The sequence below is a fragment of the Mustelus asterias genome, chromosome 30 (genome assembly GCF_964213995.1).
Source record: "Mustelus asterias chromosome 30, sMusAst1.hap1.1, whole genome shotgun sequence".
Classification (NCBI taxonomy): Eukaryota; Metazoa; Chordata; class Chondrichthyes; order Carcharhiniformes; family Triakidae; genus Mustelus; species Mustelus asterias.
The window spans coordinates 18,933,412-18,951,617 of NC_135830.1; the positions used below are offsets into that span (position 1 = coordinate 18,933,412).

At 47.3% G+C, this 18,206-nt stretch overlaps 1 protein-coding gene across 1 annotated transcript; it reads left to right on the forward strand.

Moving 5' to 3' along the window:
* The first annotated feature begins 659 nt into the window (after positions 1-659).
* Positions 660-6,028, forward strand: LOC144480791 (uncharacterized). The gene is made up of 2 exons (XM_078200390.1): positions 660-717; positions 2,367-6,028. Exon 2 carries the CDS (start codon positions 2,718-2,720, stop codon positions 3,642-3,644), a length of 927 nt encoding a protein of 308 aa, XP_078056516.1. The 5' UTR covers positions 660-717; positions 2,367-2,717; the 3' UTR covers positions 3,645-6,028.
* The last annotated feature ends 12,178 nt before the right edge of the window (positions 6,029-18,206 follow it).

Sequence of the window (18,206 nt, forward strand, 5' to 3'; positions counted from 1 at the left end):
GAACGGTCTCTCCCGGTGTGACTGTGTTGATGATTTTCCAGCTGAGATGGGAACCTGAATCCCTTCCCACAGTCCCCACATTTCCACGGTTTCTCCATGGTGCGGGTGTCCTTGTGACTCTCCAGGTTAAACAATCAGTTAAATCTCACACAGATCACGGGTGCAGTCTCTCCCCGCTGTGAATGCTGCCATGTATTTTCAGGCTGTGTAACTGGTTAAAGCTCTTCCCACACTCACTGCACTGGAACACACTCACTCAGCTGTGCACTTCCGCACAGAGCCCGCGCTCTGATTGGCTGGAGGACCAGAGTCCTTCCGGTCCTCCAACTCTTTCCATTGGTCAGCGCCTCAGCATGACGGTCAGGGGGCGGGATCTCCGCCGCGCGGGACACGGGAGCCCCGCCCCCACCCATTGTTCCCTCTGCATCTCCTCGAGCCAAGGTTTCCAGGCAACCGGCTGACGGGCTCCGACCAGAGCGAGAAGCCGCTCGATGATCCCCCCGCTTCCCCCGGGACTGCGCAAGTCCAAGGGAGAGGGTGAGCTGCGCATGTGCGGGGGTGTCTTCATCGCCTGACCTTCCTGCTGAGCCGCTGACCAATGGGAAAAGTTGGAGGACCGGAAGGACCCTGGTCCTCCAACCAATCAGAGCGCGGGCTTTGTGTGAATGAAGATTGAGCTCCAGACAGACTCAAACCTCTTCCTGTCCCCCACCATCTGTGAGTGAAACACTTTCTTTTCCATTTCTTTTCTCATTCAGGGGGAAATTGGGGACTTGCAGCAACTGAAGGGAAAGGAAGTGAATCCAGGGAGGCTGCAGACTCTGGAAAGGTTGGCCCAGGTCTCTCTCTCTCTCTGAAAGACATTGACATCCTTTGCTCTCTCAGCTTGACACATTTATTTGTCTGGCTAAAGGGACCTGGGTTCGATCCAGGGACCTGGGTTTGATGGGTGGCACGGTAGCACAGTGGTTAGCACTGCTGCTTCACAGCCCCAGGGTCCCGGGTTCGATTCCTGGGCTTGGGTCACTGTCTGTGTGGAGTTTGCACATTCTCCTCGTGTCTGCGTGGGTTTCCTCCGGGTGCTCCGGTTTCCTCCCACAGTCCAAAGATGTGCGGGTTAGGTTGATTGGCCAGGTTAAAAATTGCCCCTTAGTGTCCTGAGATGTGTAGGTTAGAGGGATTAGTGGGTAAATATGTAGGGATATGGGGGTAGGGCCTGGGTGGGATTGTGGTCGGTGCAGACTCGATGGGCCGAATGGCCTCTTTCTGCACTGTAGGGTTCTATGATTCTATGAAAAGGATGATCTCTTTCCTAATGTTCACAATTGAAGGGCAGCTTTCCCCAGGAGATGTCTGACATTTAAGGGGTTCAGTAAATTAATATAGAGATATGTCTAATGTTGTTATGTGGTACAGATTAGAGATATTATGTAATGTTCTGTAATAAAGTACATTTATTATTATTTCTAGTCTGTAATATAATGCTGTAGCCGTGTTATATATTTCCAGTCATAGAGTCGTTACAGCACAGAAGGAATACATTTGGTAATTCGAGTCCATGCCGACTCTCTGTAGAACAATCCTGTACCATTGCCCTTCTATATCCCCGTTCCCCTGAAAGTTTATTTACTTAAAGTGCCCATCCAGTTTCATTTTAAAATGGAATCCACAGACTTGTAATATGGAACTGGAGCTACGTTATATATTTCCAGACATCTCTTCCCTCGGAGGGTTGTCTGTCTTTGGGATTTCTCTTCCACAGAGACCAGTGCAGGCTGAGGATCATTGAATATATTCCAGGATGAGTGAGACAGAGTTTTACTGACAAGGGAGTTAATGGTTATGGGGAACAGACAGGAAGATGGGGAGAAAGCTAAGATGAGGAGGGATTTCTTCACTCAAGGATGTGGTGAAGCTTTCGCATTCTCAACTCCTGTGGACTGTGGAGCCTCACTCACCAAGTATTTTCAGAAGACATATTGATTGGTTTAGAGATATTGAAGATATCAAGGGAAATGGGTTGAGTGTGGGGAGAATGATGCTGAGGCGGAAGATCTTACTGAATGGTTTAAAAGACATGAAGGGCCAAATGGCCAACTTCAGCTCTTATTTGTTATGGTCTGTGTGTCCAGGACCGGAAGCAGTGAGCATGGATCTGTCAATCAACCTGAATCAGCACCTTCAGGAGAATTGGGAGGGTGAATATTAGATACAGCAGAGTGAGAATGGAGGGAGAGTGTGTGGGATGGAGATTTATAGCTTTTGGGGAATGAGAGAGGAAAGAATGTTCCATAGAAACTAGAATTGTCTGTTCTGAATTTCTATCCTGCACTGACACTGATGAATTTTCTGAACTCGTTTTACAGGATATTGAAAGAGGAATCACAGCCCGAAATCTCAAACGTCACGTCTAGATCTGACAGAGTCATATTCCTTTGAACCTGAATATCATCGGCCTTTGACTCTAGAAGGAGAAATGGTTGTCCGATCTGTCAATTTGAAAAGATTTCAAACAATAGTGTAACTGGAAAAGCACCAACACACTGCCACACGTGAGTGAGAGTCTTCTAGTGCACTGACTAAAGAGCTTTAACCAGTTACAGAGCCTGAATAAATATCACACCATTCACAGCAGGGAGAGACGGTACTCGTGTTCTGTGTGTGGACGAGGCTTCAACTGATTGTCCACCCAAGAGAGAGGCAAGGACACCTGCATCATGGAGAAACCATGGAAATGTGCGGACTGTGGGAAGAGATACAGAGTCCCATCTCAGCTGGAAGCTCATCGACGCAGTCACACTGGAGAGAGGCCGTTTATCTGCTCTCAGTGTGGGCAGGGATTCACTCAGTTCTCAACCCTGCAGGCACACCAGCGAGTTCATACTGGGGAGAGGCCGTTCACCTGCTCTCAGTGTGGGAAGGGATTCACTCGGTTATCCAACCTGCAGACACACGAGCGAGTTCATACTGGGGAGAGGCCATTCACCTGCTCTCAGTGTGGGAAGAGATTTACTCGGTCATCCCACCTGCAGACACACCAGCGAATTCACACTGGAGAGAGGCCATTCATCTGCTCTCAGTGTGGGAAGGGATTCACTCTGTCATCCGACTTAAGGACGCACCAGCGAGTTCACACTGGGGAGAAACCGTTCGTCTGCTCTCAGTGTGGGAAGGGATTCACTCACTTCTCCAGCCTGCGGACACACAAACGAGTTCACACTGGGGAGAGGCCGTTCAGCTGCCCTCAGTGTGGGGAGGGATTTACTCAGTCATCCCATCTGCGGACACACCAGCGAGTTCACACTGGGGAGAGGCCGTTCACCTGCTCTCAGTGTGGGAAGGGATTCACTCAGTCATCCAACCTGCGGACACACCAGCGAGTCCACACTGGGGAGAGACCATTCACCTGCTCTCAGTGTGGGAAGGGATTCACTGACTTATCCAGCCTGCGGATACACCAGCGAGTTCACACTGGGGAGAGGCCGTTCATGTGCCCTCAGTGTGGGGAAGGATTCACTCAATCATCTCACCTGCGGACACACCAGCGAGTTCACACTGGGGAGAGGCCATTCACCTGCTCTCAGTGTGGGAAGAGGTTCAGTCAGTCATCCAGCCTGCTGAGACATCAACATGTTCATGAGTGATTCCAGGGGTTGGATTCTGCTGTTATTGTTTCTGCTCTCAGTTACACCCAGGACTGCATTTTGTTCATTCTCACAGTTGGTCAATGGGGAGGGTCGGAGGGTTTCTTTCTGCTGGACTGGCCGGTCTCACAACTTTGCTTCCATGGGCTGATGCTCTTTGAGTCTTGTTGCGAATACCTGGTTACAAATTTCACAGGGATCACAGACTGGAAGTCTGTTTTCTTCCCTTGTCACGTGACTTTAATGAGGGAGTTGCCGTGGATCTAAAGGTGTGAGACAAAGACAGAAATCTTTTCATTCTACACTTTCCAGACATGGTGACCCAATTTAGTCTTTCTCCAATAATACATGGCAAGGACAAAAGGGTGATTCTAGATGGAGAATTGGAGAGGGACTGGACCTGGGGCACCAGCTAAGATTCTGACTGGTAATGGAGGGGAATTTGGACACGTGAGTGAAAGCACGGACATTCTGGTCATGAACACTGCAGCTGAAAACCCTTTCAGCGATGGACTCTGTGAAAGGAATCACACGGTGATCGATGAAATGCTGCAGAAAATCTGAGCTGATCAGCCAAACTGCAAGTTGATAACTGCACTGGCCTGGACGATTCAGGGAAAAAATTCACTTCAGATTTTTGGAGCGTATCGTCCCAATCAATTGATCTCTGGGAGAAACCTCAAATGAGCCTCTGCCGGGTGATAGCCCGCCTGCTTTAGAAGGAGCAACAATTAGTTCCATTTTTAGTCATCAATTATCGGATTGGTTCACGAAAAGAACTAAGAAAGCATTGGGGATTTGAGGGATGTGTGACAATGTAATGTTTTGTACTAAATAAGGAAAATCATATCTTTTATCTGTCGATTTGTTTTGAAATATTTTCTGTATTGTTACAATCCCAATCGGGACCATTAATGTTTAAAGAGAAATATAAACACCCAGTGATTAACTGGAAGTATCACGTCACAAGATTCCAAGTTTTTAAACAAACGTTACTGTTTATAGAAAACAAAATTAAAAACCAGCACCGAACTTAACACAAAAGCTTATAAAGTTTTATGCTACATAAACCCAGTCCCACTTTTTAAACTTTCCCCCAAGAGTTCCCTTATAATTAACAATATCTTGAAGGCTCATTCACTTCTGTTCCATCCCAAAGGTATGCCAAAGCTCCGCAGAATTCACTTTAACACTCCTCACAAGATTACATGCAGTTAACAAAAAATAAACTTTACTGTATATATTTGATTTGTTTTGAAATATTTTCTGTGTGTATTGTTACAATCCCGGTCGGGACTGTTGATGTTTAAAGAAAATTCGAACACCCAGTAATTAACTGAAAGAATCACATCACAAGATTCCAAGTTCTGAAACAAACTTTACTGTTCATACAAAATAAAACTAAAAACCAACATCAGACTCGACAGTAAAAGATGAGTTGGATGATCAGCCATGATCATGACAAATAGCGGAGCAGGCGTGAGGGGCCAAATGGTCTACTCCTGCTTCTTATGTTCTTATTAAACTCAGTCCTACTTTTTATAAACTTTCCTCCATCAAACTTAACACTATAGTTTCACCCAAAGAGTGGTGAGTCTGTGGAATTCATTACCACAGGAAGTAGATGCCAAAACATTGAATGTATTCAAGAGGCGGCTGAATATAGCACTCGGGGCGAATGGGGTCAAAGGTTATGGGGAAAAAACAGGATTAGGCTATTGAGTTGGACGATCAGCCATGATCGTGATGAATGGCGGAGCAGGCTCGAGGGGCCAAATGGCCTCCTCCTGCTCCTATCTTCTATGTTTCTATGTTTATAAAGAGTTATGCTCTAAACTAAGCTTCGAGTCTGGGACTATACTCATTGGAAATTAAAGAATGAGAGGGGATCTTATAGAATCATATAAGATTATGAAGGGAATAGCTAAGTTAGAAGCAGGTGTGAAGTTGTACGAACTAAGGAATAGCATGATGGGAAAATTGGTCAGCTATTTGGTACAATATAAGCAAGCTTGGCTCCGCATAACTTAAGGCTGTATGAGTAAATAAAACAAGATAAGGTCAGGGATGACGGAGTCACCGACCTTCTCCTGTTCCATCAAAGGACAAGATAAGGGTATGAATGATGAGACAAAGAGTTCTAGGAGGTCAGCAAGTTATGACATGATTAATGACATTGCTTATGATTCTATTACTAATCGAATTCCTGAATATGCTCTGGTCATGCAAACTGATAATGATGATGTATAAATATTGAACTGATTCTTTGTGTAATTGCGGACTTGAGGAGGAATTAGCAAGTTGTACCAACTGCTCTCTGAACTCAATCTTTCAGCCAAAACTGCATGCAGTCTTTCGTAAATAAAGACTAGTTATTTTGTCCGAACGAACTTTGTTGAGTTTTTCTATCACCGTCAAGAAGCAGGAAAATTTCCACTTCAACACAGGGGGGTTGTTTCCACTGACAGATGAAACTAGAACGAGGGGGCATGGCTTCAAAGTAAGGGGGAGCAGTTTTAGGACTGAGTTGAGGAAGAACTTCTTCACCCAAAGGGTTGTGAATCTGTGGAATTCCCTGTCCAGTGAAGCAGTTGAGATTACCTCATTGAATGTTTTTAAGGCAAAGGTTGATAGATTTTTGAACAGTGAAGAAATTAAGGGTTATGGTGAGCGGGCGGGTAAGTGGAGCTGAGTCCACGAAAAGATCAGCCATGACCTTATTGAATAGCAGAGCACGCTTGAGGGGCCAAGTGGCCTACTCCTGCTCCTAGTTCTTATTAACCTCAGTCCCACTTTTTAAGCTTTCCCCCCAAGAGTTCCTTGATATTTAACAATATCTTGAAGGCTCATTCTCTTCGGTTCCTGGGACCATCCCAAAGGTATGTCAAAGCTCCCCAGAATTCACTTCAACTCTCCTCAAGATTCCATGCAGTAAACAAAATAAACTGTATATATAAAACAAAAGAAAATTAAAAACCCAGCACGAGACACTTAACCCTGTCGTTTATAACAAGTTATGCTATGAACTCAGTTCGGTATGTCAAAGCTCCCCCAAATTCACTTTAATTCTACTCATAGAATCATAGAAATCCTACAGTACAGAAAGAGGCCATTCGGCCCATCGAGTCTGCACCGACCAGAATCCCACCCAGGCCCTACCCCCATGTCCCGACATATTTACCCACTAATCCCTCTAACCGGCACGGTAGCACAGTGGTTAGCACTGCTGCTTCACAGCTCCAGGGTCCCGGGTTCGATTCCCAGCTCGGGTCACTGTGTGGAGTTTGCACATTCTCCTCGTGTCTTGTTTAATAAACAAATTAAAACATGCTACCGTGCAAAGGGACCTGGGGGTCCTTGTGCATGAGACGCAAAAGCCCAGTCTGCAGGTACAACAGGTGATCAAGAAGGCAAATGGGATGTTGGCCTATATTGCGAGGGGGATAGAATATAAAAGCAGGGATGTCTTGATGCACCTGTACAGGGCATTGGTGAGGCCGCAGCTGGAATACTGTGTGCAGTATTGGTCCCCTTATATGAGGAAGGATATATTGGCATTGGAGGGAGTGCAGAGAAGGTTCACCAGGTTGATACCGGAGATGAGGGGTTTGGATTATGAGGAGAGGCTGAGGAGATTGGGTTTGTACTCGTTGGAGTTTAGAAGGATGAGGGGGGATCTTATGGAGACTTATAAGATAATGCGGGGGCTGGATAGGGTGGAGGCGGAGAGATTCTTTCCACTTAGTAAGGAAGTTAAAACTAGAGGACACAGCCTCAAAATAAAGGGGGGTCGGTTTAAGACAGAGTTGAGGAGGAACTTCTTCTCCCAGAGGGTGGTGAATCTCTGGAATTCTCTGCCCACTGAGGTGGTGGAGGCTACCTCGCTGAATATGTTTAAAGCGCGGATGGATGGATTCCTGAGCGGTAAGGGAATTAAGGGTTATGGGGATCAGGCGGGTAAGTGGTACTGATCCACGTCAGATCAGCCATGATCTTATTGAATGGCGGGGCAGGCTCGAGGGGCTAGATGGCCTACTCCTGCTCCTATTTCTTATGTTCTTATGTCTGCGTGGGTTTCCCTCCGGGTGCTCCGGTTTCCTCCCACAGTCCAAAGATGTGCGAATTAGGTTGATTGGCCAGGTTAAAAATTGCCCCTGAGATGCGTAGGTTAGCGGGATTAGCGGGTAAATATGTGGGGGTAGGGCCTGGGTGGGATTGTGGTCAGTGCCGACTCGATGGGCCGAATGGCCTCCTTCTGCACTGTAGGGTTTCTATGATTTCTATGATTTCTAACCTACGCATCTCAGGACACTAAGGGGCAATTTTAGCATGGCCAATCAACCTAACCCGCACATCTTTGGACTGTGGGAGGAAACTGGAGCACCCGGAGGATACTCAGTATTCTAGCTATTCTCCAAGATTTTATGAGGGTTCTTCCATTCGCTTTCGGCTGAACAACTCTTCAACTTTCCTTTAATATCTCAAAACTCTTGGCTCCTCAGTCCAAGCCTGACTTCACTGCCTTCTTGCTGAGGGATTTAAACATTAGGAACAGCCCTGGTTCCTCAGGGCCCTCTGGGCTTCTAGTCCCACAGCTGGTTCACAGCTCCCGCTCCCTCAGCTGACAACTTCCAGGCTAACTGCAGACTGCCTGCTTTCTGTCAGAAATACCCAGAATTCCAATCAAGGCTCCACCCTGAATAACTTATCCCCATGGCAACACACACTAGTTGGGATGTCCAATGGCTTAAATTAATCAACTTTTCGCTTCAAAACTAAACCTTTTGACCCTGAGGTCTGCATGCAGAATTCCGCTCTCTAACAAAGACAGGACAATAATTGTCAGACCCAATGTCTCCAGCTGAATGGGCCCAGCTGCCCTTCTCCTGTTCTTTTCCTTCCAGCTTCGACTTCTTCAGTCAACATGGGCCACACCTTGTGACTGCAAATTCCCTGAGGCTGTTTCTGTCAGATTCTCAACCCAGGTTTTCCATTTATCTCACAGTTTAAAAAAAAATCCAATTCCCCAATCAAAAGTTATATTTCTAAAACAGGAATTTTGAAACTCGACATTCACAACACCTTCCCCAGGAAGGAATGAAAATGTATCACCCTCGTAATATCCCATTTGGAATATTGCAGCTTACAACATGCTGTTTGAAAGTTTATTTATTCGTCACAAGCAGGCTTGCAGTAACACTGCAATGAAGTTACTGTGAAAATCCCTTAGTCGCCACACTCCGGCACCTGTTCGGGAACACTGAGGGAGAATTTAGCATGGCTAATGCATCTAACCAGCATGTCTTTCGGACTGTGGAAGGGAACCGGAGCACCCGGAGGAAACCCACGCAGACACAGGGAGAACATGCAGACTTTGCACAGACAGTGACCTGAGCCGTGAATTGAACCCGGGACCCTGGCGCTGTGAGGCAGCAGTGCTAACCACATGCCGCCCCCATGCCGGATAACAAGAGTCATGGTCTTATCGAATGATGGAGTAAGCTTGAAGGGCGAAATATCCCGTAGGGCGAAATAACAGGGGCGGCACGGTAGCACAGTGGGTTAGCACTGCTGCTTCACAGCTCCAGGGTCCCGGGTTCGATTCCCAGCTCGGGTCACTGTCTGTGTGGAGTTTGCACATTCTCCTCATGTCTGCGTGGGTTTCCTCCGGGTGCTCCGGTTTCCTCCCACAGTCCAAAGATGTGCGGGTTAGGTTGATTGGCCAGGTTAAAAATTGTCCCTGAGATGCGTAGTTAGAGGGATTAGCGGGTAAATATGTGGGGGTAGGGCCTGGGTGGGATTGTGGTCGGTGCCGACTCGATGGGCCGAATGGCCTCCTTCTGCACTGTAGGGTTTCTATGATTTCTATGATCCTATTCCTGTTCCTATTGTCCGATATTTTACTATTAGCATGGTGGCACTGCTGCCTCACAGAGCCAGCAACACGGGTTTCATTCCCGGTTTGGGTCACTGTCTGTGTGGAGTCTGCACATTCTCCCCATATCTGCGTGGGTTTCTTCCGGGTGCACCAGTTTCCTCCCACAGTCTGAAAGACATGCTGGTTAGGTGCATTGGCCATGCCAAATTCTCCCTCAGTGTACCCGAACAGGCGCCGGAACAAAGAACAAAGAACAACACAGCACAGGAACAAGCCCTTCGGCCCTCCAAGCCCGCACCGCTCCCCGGTCCAGGATTGAATCCTGAATCCAGGATCCCCGCCCAATTTTCCAGCCTATCTACATCCTAATATCCTATCCACCGAGCTGTCCCTCACAGCTACGATGCTTTGTTCATCACAACCTATTAACTCACCCCCACCCCCCCATTCCGGACCATGTGATCTCCAGGGAGAGGCGAAAACCCAGAGTGAAAACCCCAGGGCCAATATGGGGAAAAAAAAATCTGGGAAATTCCTCTCCGACCCCCTGTGGCGATCGAAACGAGTCCAGGAGATCACACTGGCCCTGATCAGAAAATGCTTCCCAACCCTATTCATTTCCACTTCTGCTTTACGAACACCATCTGAATTCCCTGCCCCCGAGACAGGTTCCCAACTATCCGCAGTCTCGCTCTGTACTGGCACCAGCAAGATGATCATAGAATGAAGCCTTGAAACGAGAAACAAAGAACAATTAGCCCGCGCCGCTCCCTGCTCCAAACTAGACCACTCTTTTGTATCCCTCCATTCCCACTCCGTTCATATAGCTGTCTAGATAAGTCTTAAACGTTCCCAGTGTGTCCGCCTCCACCACCTTGCCCGGCAACACATTCCAGGCCCCCACGACCCTCTGTGTAAAATATGTCCTTCTGATATCTGTGTTAAACCTCCCCCCCTTCACCTTGAACCTATGACCCCTCGTGAACGTCACCACCGGAGTGTGGCAACTAGGGAATTTTCACAGTAACTTCATTGCAGTGTTAATGTAAGCCTATTTGTGACATTAATAAATAAACTTTAAACTAAAACGATCTTATAACCTGCAATATCTATTTATTAGTGTCACAAGTAGGCTTACATCAACACTGCAATGAAGTTACGGTGAAAATCCCCTAGTCGCCACACTCCGGGGCCTGCTCGGGTACACTGAGGGAGAATTTAGCACGGCCAATGCACCTCACACTATCATCCCTCTATTGTACCCTTCACATTCACAAGTCTATCTTGCTCACAGCACACTGCTGAATTCCATATCCAGTAATCACAGCCCACTGAAGATAGAAAATATTACTGCTTGCTGTGTTTTCTGAAAGTTTTCTTCTTCCAAAAATTATTCTCCAAAGCTCCTCCTGCGAGAGGAAAGTCCTCATTGCTGTTCATGTGTGAATGTTCCAGTTCAGTTTTGAAAACAGTCTGTTCAGAGTTCACCTTTTGATGTTTAATTCCACGTTTATAGTTTCTCCGTTGTTTCAATCCAAAGAGGATGTCCGGGTAAATTCCACATTGAAACTATCTTCTTCTTGCTCAGCTGTAGCTGCAGTTTCATTTTCCAGCTCATTTCCCAGACACAAACATTCTGGATTCTCTTTTTGGAGTTCAAAACGGCTTCTTTTTGTGTCAACAACTCCGTTCCTTCATTGGTCAAAAAAACTCTTCGGACATTTTAAGAATGTCATTCAAATGTTTTATATACTCAACCAGGAAATGTTCTGCTATTCCTGCTTGGAGCGTTTGCGATCTTGGGCTTCAGAAATAGAGGGATTGAGAACAAAAGCAGGGAAGTGATGCTGAACCTTTCCAAAGCGCTGGTTAGGCCACAACTAACACAACAGGGCGGCACGGTAGCACAGTGGTTAGCACTGCTGCTTCACAGCTCCAGGGACCTGGGTTCGATTCCCGGCTCGGGTCACTGTCTGTGTGGAGTTTGCACATTCTCCTCGTGTCAGCGTGGGTTTCCTCCGGGTGCTCCGGTTTCCTCCCACAGTCCAAAGATGTGCGGGTTAGGTTGATTGGCCAGGTTAAAAATTGCCCCTTAGAGTCCTGAGATGCGTAGGTTAGAGGGATTAGCGGGTAAATATGTGGGGGTAGGGCCTGGGTGGGATTGTGGTCGGTGCAGACTCGATGGGCTGAATAGCCTCCTTCTGCACTGGAGGGTTTCTATGATTTCTATGAACTAGAATATTGAGTCCACTTCTGGGCCATGAGACTTTCAGAAAGATGTGTGACTCCTTGAGAGGGTGTCGAGGAGATTTCCCAGAACGGTTCCAGGGATGAGGGATTTTAACGACATTTTAACGAGGGATTTGTTGGTTGGAGGAACTGGGCTTGTTCCCCTTGGAGCAAAGGAGGCTGAGGGGAGATTTGAAAGAGGTGGACAAGATTCTGACAGGTTTAGATAAGGTGGACAAAGAAAAGCTGTTTCCATTAGCTGATAGAACAAGGACGAAGGGGACACAGATTTAAGGTTTTGTACAAGAGCTTTATCTACGTCACAGCATGGACTGAAGCGGCTGAACGGCCTCCTTCTCTACCCAAGAGAGAAATTTCTGCTGCTCCAGTCTCTCCAACTCACTGAAGTCCCTCATCCCTGGAGTCATTCTCGGAAATCTCCTCTGCACCCTCTCTCAGACCTTTATATCGTTTCTAAAGTGTGGGGCCCATATATAGGGTTCCATTCTAGAGGGAGAGAATTGAAAAGCAGGGAGGTTATGTTCAACCTGTTTTGAACCAGGGTTAGACTACACTGGGAGCAATGTCAACATTTGTGATCTCCATTTAGAAAAAGGAAATAGAGGCACTGGAGAAGGAGCAACAAAGATTCACAAGAATAATCCCAGAACTGAGAGCATTTAACCCTCAGGAAAGACTGGGGCTGCTTTTCTCTGGGAAAGAGAAGACTGAAGGGTGACCTGATGGAAGTCTTTAAGGTTATGAAGGGGTTCAATAATCCAATAGGGATTTCAGGAGAAACCTCTTTACCCAGCGAGTGGTGAGAATGTGGAACTCACTACCACAGCGAGTGGTGAGAATGTGGAACTCACTACCACAGCAAGAGGTTGAGGCGAACAGCACGAATACATTGAAGAGGAAGCTGGATACATACATGAGGGAGAAAGGAATAGAAGGATATGCTGATGGGGGGGAGATGAAGAGGGGTGGGTGGAGGCTCATGTGGAGCATAAATACTGACACAGACCAATTGAGCCGACTGGCCCGGCCCTGTGCTGTAGACTCAATGGAACAGAGACAAATGTATTTATTTTGTATCTGCCTGGAGTGGTAGGAAAAACACTATTTACCATCCAGGATAAAATAAATGTCCTCCATCAGCTTTTGTGGATCATTTCAGTGGGAATGTGCTTTCCCAGGCTCACAGAGCATCAGCCCACTGGAAGCAAAGTTGTGAGACCGGCCAGTCCAGCAGAAAGAAACCCTCCGACCCTCCCACTTCACCCACTGTCAGAATGAACATGGTTCAGTCCTGGATGTGATTAACAGCAGCAATAACAGCAGAATCCCCAACCCCTGTCGTCACTTATGGACTTGCTGCTGTCTCAGCAGGTTGGATAACTGAGTGAATCCTTTACCACAGTCAGAGCAGGTGAGTGGTCTCTCCCCAGTGTGAACTCGCCGGTGTAAGCGGAGGGTATGAATCACGGAATCATGTCTCACACTGAGAGCAGGTGACAGTTCTCTCCCTGCTGTCAGCTCGCTGGCGCCTCAGCAAATTAGATAAATGACCGAATCCCTTCCCGTATTCATTGCAGGTGAATGGCCTCTCTCCAGTGTGAATTCGCTGGTGTCCCAGCAGGTTGGATGAATCATTGAATCCCTTCCCACAATAAGAGCAGGTGAATGGCCTCTCCCTGGTGTGAACTTGCTGATGTCTCAGCTGGTTGGATGACTGCACAAGTCCCTTCCCACTGTCCGAGCAGGTGAACGGCCTCTCCCGATATGACTACGTCGATGAGTTTCCAGTGCAGAGGGTGTGAGGAATCCCTTCCCACAGATCCCAAATTTCCACAGTTTCTCCACAGTACATGTGTCCTTGTGCCCCTCCCAAGTTCAACGATCAACTAAAGCCTCATCAACACAAAACACTGTAAATGGTGCAAGGTTTTAACAGGCTATGTCACAACTTTATACTCTTCCACAGTTAGTTCACTGGAACACTCTCACTCAGGGGTGTGTGTGTCTCGGTGCTTTTCCAATCACACTGATGTTTCAAACCATTTGAAGCTGACTGAACAGACAAACATTTCTCCTTTGAGAATCAAAGGCCAATGATATTCAGCTCCTAGTGAAGCCTTGGCCTTGGAGGGAGTGCAGAGAAGGTTCACCAGGTTGATACCAGAGATGAGGGGTGTTGATTATGAGGAAAGACTGAGCAGATTGGGTTTGTACGCATTGGAATTTGGAAGGCTGAGGGGGGATCTTATAGAGACCTATAAGATAATGAAGGGGCTGGATAGGGTAGAGGTGGAGAGATCCTTTCCACTTAGAAAGGAAGCTAGAACGAGAGGGCACAGCCTCAAAATAAAGGGGGGTCAGTTTAGGACAGAGTTGAGGAGGAACTTCTTCTCTCAGAGGGTGGTGAATCTCTGGAATTCTCTGCCCACTGAAGTGGTGGAGGCTACCTTGTTGAATATGTTTAAATCACGGAGAGATGGATTCCTGATCGGTAAGGGAATTAGGGGTTATGGGGATCAGGCGGGTAAGTGGGACTGATCCACTTCAGATCAGCCATGATCTTATTGAATGGCGGGGCAGGCTCGAGGGGCTAGATGGCTTACTCCTGCTCTTAGTTCTTATGAGTGATTCTGTCAGGTCTTGATGTGATGTCTGCTTTGAGTTTTCTGCTTCCGAATCCTCCACTTCTAATGTCCTGTGAAATGAGTTTACAAAAGTCATCACAGTCAGTACAGGATGGAAATTCAGAACAGACAATTCTAGTTTCTGTGGAACATTCTTTCCTCTCTCATTCCCCAAAAGCTGTAAATCTCCATCCCACAGATTCCCTCTCTGCTCTCACTCTGCTGTCCCAATGTTCAGCCTCCCAATTCCCCTGAAGGTGACAATTCACGCTGATTGACATATCCATGCTCACTGCTTCTTGTCGAGGATGCAGTCCTAAAAATCTCGATGCCGACTGCTGGACTAAAAATTTATGTTTAAATCCTGGACCGAAATGTGTTGAAATTGAAGTGCAGTCACCCCATCCGGACATAATATATATCATAAAAATCATAGAAACCCTACAGTGCAGAAGGAGGCCATTCGGCCCATCGAGTCTGCACCGACCACAATCCCACCCAGGCCCTACCCACTAATCCCTTTTTTTTTACCCGCTAATCCCTCTAACCTACGCATCCCAGGACTCCAAGGGGCAATTTTTAACCTGGCCAATCAACCTAACCCGCACATCTTTGGACTGTGGGAGGAAACCGGAGCACCCGGAGGAAACCCACGCAGACACGAGGAGAATGTGCAAACTCCCACACAGACAGTGACCCGAGCCGGGAATCGAACCCGGGACCCTGGAGCTGTGAAGCAGCAGTGCTAACCACTGTGCTATCGTGCCGCCCGATATATCTGGGTAGTCACTGGAATTGATAGCTACGTCACCTTAGCAAAACAGTTTGTTAAATTCAGGTGTAAAGATTTAGACACCTGGGTGACATATTGGGGAGGGGGATAGCTGAGGGTGGAACTGGACCCCAGAGTCAACAACTTCTGGGAGGAGAATTGGGAAAGAATAAGGAGGATGGTCAAAAGAACTAGATATACAATTGATAGGGAGGAGGCAGATATTTATAGTTTGAAATTTGATTTGATTTATTATTGTCACGTATTAGCATACAGTGAAAAGTATTGTTCCTTGTGCACTATATTGAAAAAGAGAAGGAAAGGAGAGGGTGCAGAATATAGTATTACAGTCATAGCTCGGCTGTAGAGAAAGATCAACTTAATACAACGTACTTCCATTTAAAAGTCTGATGGCAGCAGGGAAGAAGCTGTTCTTGAGTCAGTTGGTACGTGTCCTCAGATCTATATATCTTTTTCCCTATGAAAGAAGGTGGAAGAGAATGTCCGGGGTGTATGGGGCCCTTGATTATGCTGGCTGCTTTTCCGGGAAGCGTAGACAGAGTCAGTGGATAGGAGGCTGGTTTGCATGATGGATTGGGCTTCATTCGTGTAGTTTGTGGTTTCTTGTGGTCTTGGACAGAGCAGGAGCAATACCAAGCTGTGATACAATCAGAAAGAATGCAACCATAAAGGGTGTAGATACGCAGAGGGACCTGGGTGTGCAAGTCCACAGATCATAGAAACATAGAAACCCTACAGTGCAGAAGGAGGCCATTCGGCCCATCGAGTCTGCACCGACCACAATCCCACCCAGGCCCTACCCCCACATATTTTACCCGCTAATCCCTCTAACCTACGCATCCCAGGACTTAAGGGACAATTTTTAACCTGGCCAATCAACCTAACCCGCACATCTTTGGACTGTGGGAGGAAACCGGAGCACCCGGAGGAAACCCACGCAGACACGAGGAGAATGTGCAAACTCCACACAGACAGTGACCCGAGCCGGGAATCGAACCCAGGACCCTGGAGCTGTGAAGCAGCAGTGCTAACCACTGTGCTACCGTGCCGCCCCTTGAAGGTGACGGCACAGGTGGAGAAGGTGGTGAATAAGGCATATGGCATGCTTGCCTTTATAGGACGGGGCATAGAGTATAAAAGTTGGGGTCTGATGTTGCGGTTGTATAGAACGTTGGTTCGGCCGCATTTGGAATACTGCGCCCAGTTCTGGTCGCCACACAACCAGAAGGACGTGGAGGCTTGAGAGAGAGTGCAGAGGAGGTTTACCAGGATGTTGCCTGGTATGGAAGGGCTTAATTATGAGGAGAGATTGGGTAAACTGGGGTTGTTCTCACTGGAAAGACGGAGGATGAGGGGTGACCTAATAGAGGTGTATAAAATTATGAAAGGCATAGATAGGGTGAACGGTGGGAAGCTTTTTCCCAGGTCGGTGGTGACGTTCACGAGGGGTCATAGGTCCAAGGTGAGGGGGGGATGGTTTAACACGGATATCAGAAGGACGTATTTTACACAGAGGGTGGTGGGGGCCTGGAATGCGCTGCCGGGCAAGGTGGTGGAGGCGGACACACTGGGAACATTTAAGACTTATCTAGATAGCCACATGAACGGAGTGGGAATGGAGGGATACAAAAGAATGGTCTAGTTTGGACCAGGGAGCGGCGCGGGCTTGGAGGGCCGAAGGGCCTGTTCCTGTGCTGTATTGTTCTTTGTTCTTTCCAAAAAGGGAGGGCGATGTTGTGTGACAACCACAAGATCAGTTTTAAATTTCTATCCTGTGCCGACATTCATTGCTTCAATAAATGTTTTTATTGACAAGGGATTAGAATGGAAGGATTTGCAGTCAGAAATATCCTGATTCATTTGGACACGACTATCATCAGTGATCTAATGTCGGAGGAACACTGATTCCCTGTTCAAGAAGATTTCAAACATCAGTGCAAATGGAAAAGCTGTGAGACGCACATTCCCAAGAGAGAGATTATCAGGGAAAGAGACATTGGGATATATGAACAAATGAATTAGGAGCAGGTCACTAGATCCTCGAGCCTGCTCCACCATTCAATAAGATCATGGCTGACCTGATTTTAACCTCAACCCCACATTCCTGGCTGCTCCTAATAACCTTCCAGTCCCTTGTTAATCAAGAATCTATCTTGCTCTGCCTTTAAAATATTCAAAGACAATGTTTCCACTGTCTTTTGAGGAAGAGTTCCAGAGACTTACAACCCTCTGAGAGAAAACATTTCTACTCTGACTTAAATCATAGAAACCCTACAGTGCAGAAGGAGGCCATTCGGCCCATCGAGTCTGCACCGACCACAATCCCACCCAGGCCCTATCCCCACATATTTACCCGCTAATCCCTCTAACCTACGCATCTCAGGACTCTAAGGGGCAATTTTTAACCTGGCCAATCAACCTAACCCGCACATCTTTGGACTGTGGGAGGAAACCGGAGCACCCGGAGGAAACCCCCGCAGACAATGTGCAAACTCCACACAGACAGTGACCCGAGCCGGGAATCGAACCGGGCACCCTGGAGCTGTGAAGCAGCAGTGCTAACCACTGTGCTACCGTGCCGCCCCAATGAGCAAACTCTTTTTTTTGAACAGTTCCCCAAACCCGCCAGCTCTAGATTCTCCATCGAAAGAAAACATCCTCTCCACATCCACCCTGTCAAGACCCTCAGGTTTTGATCAAATCACCTCTTACTCTTCTCAGCTCTGGTGGATACAAACCGACCCTGTCCAGCCTTTCCTCATAAGACAACCTATCTATTCCTGATATGAGTCTGGTAAACCTTCTCAAAACTGCTTCTAATACAGTGAGAAGTCTCACAACACCAGGTTAAAGTCCAACAGGTTTATTTGGTATCGTGAACTTTTGGAACGCTGCTCCTTCATAGGTGAGTGGGACTAACCTGATGAAGGAGCAGCACTCCGACAGCTCATGATACCAAGTAAACTGGTTGGACTTTAACCTAGTGTTATGAGACTTCTTACTGTGCCCACCTCAGT

Coding starts and splice junctions, on each gene's coding strand:
- LOC144480791 (XM_078200390.1), top strand. CDS start 2,718: ATGGAGAAACCATGGAAATGTGCGGACTGTGGGAAGAGATACAGAGTC.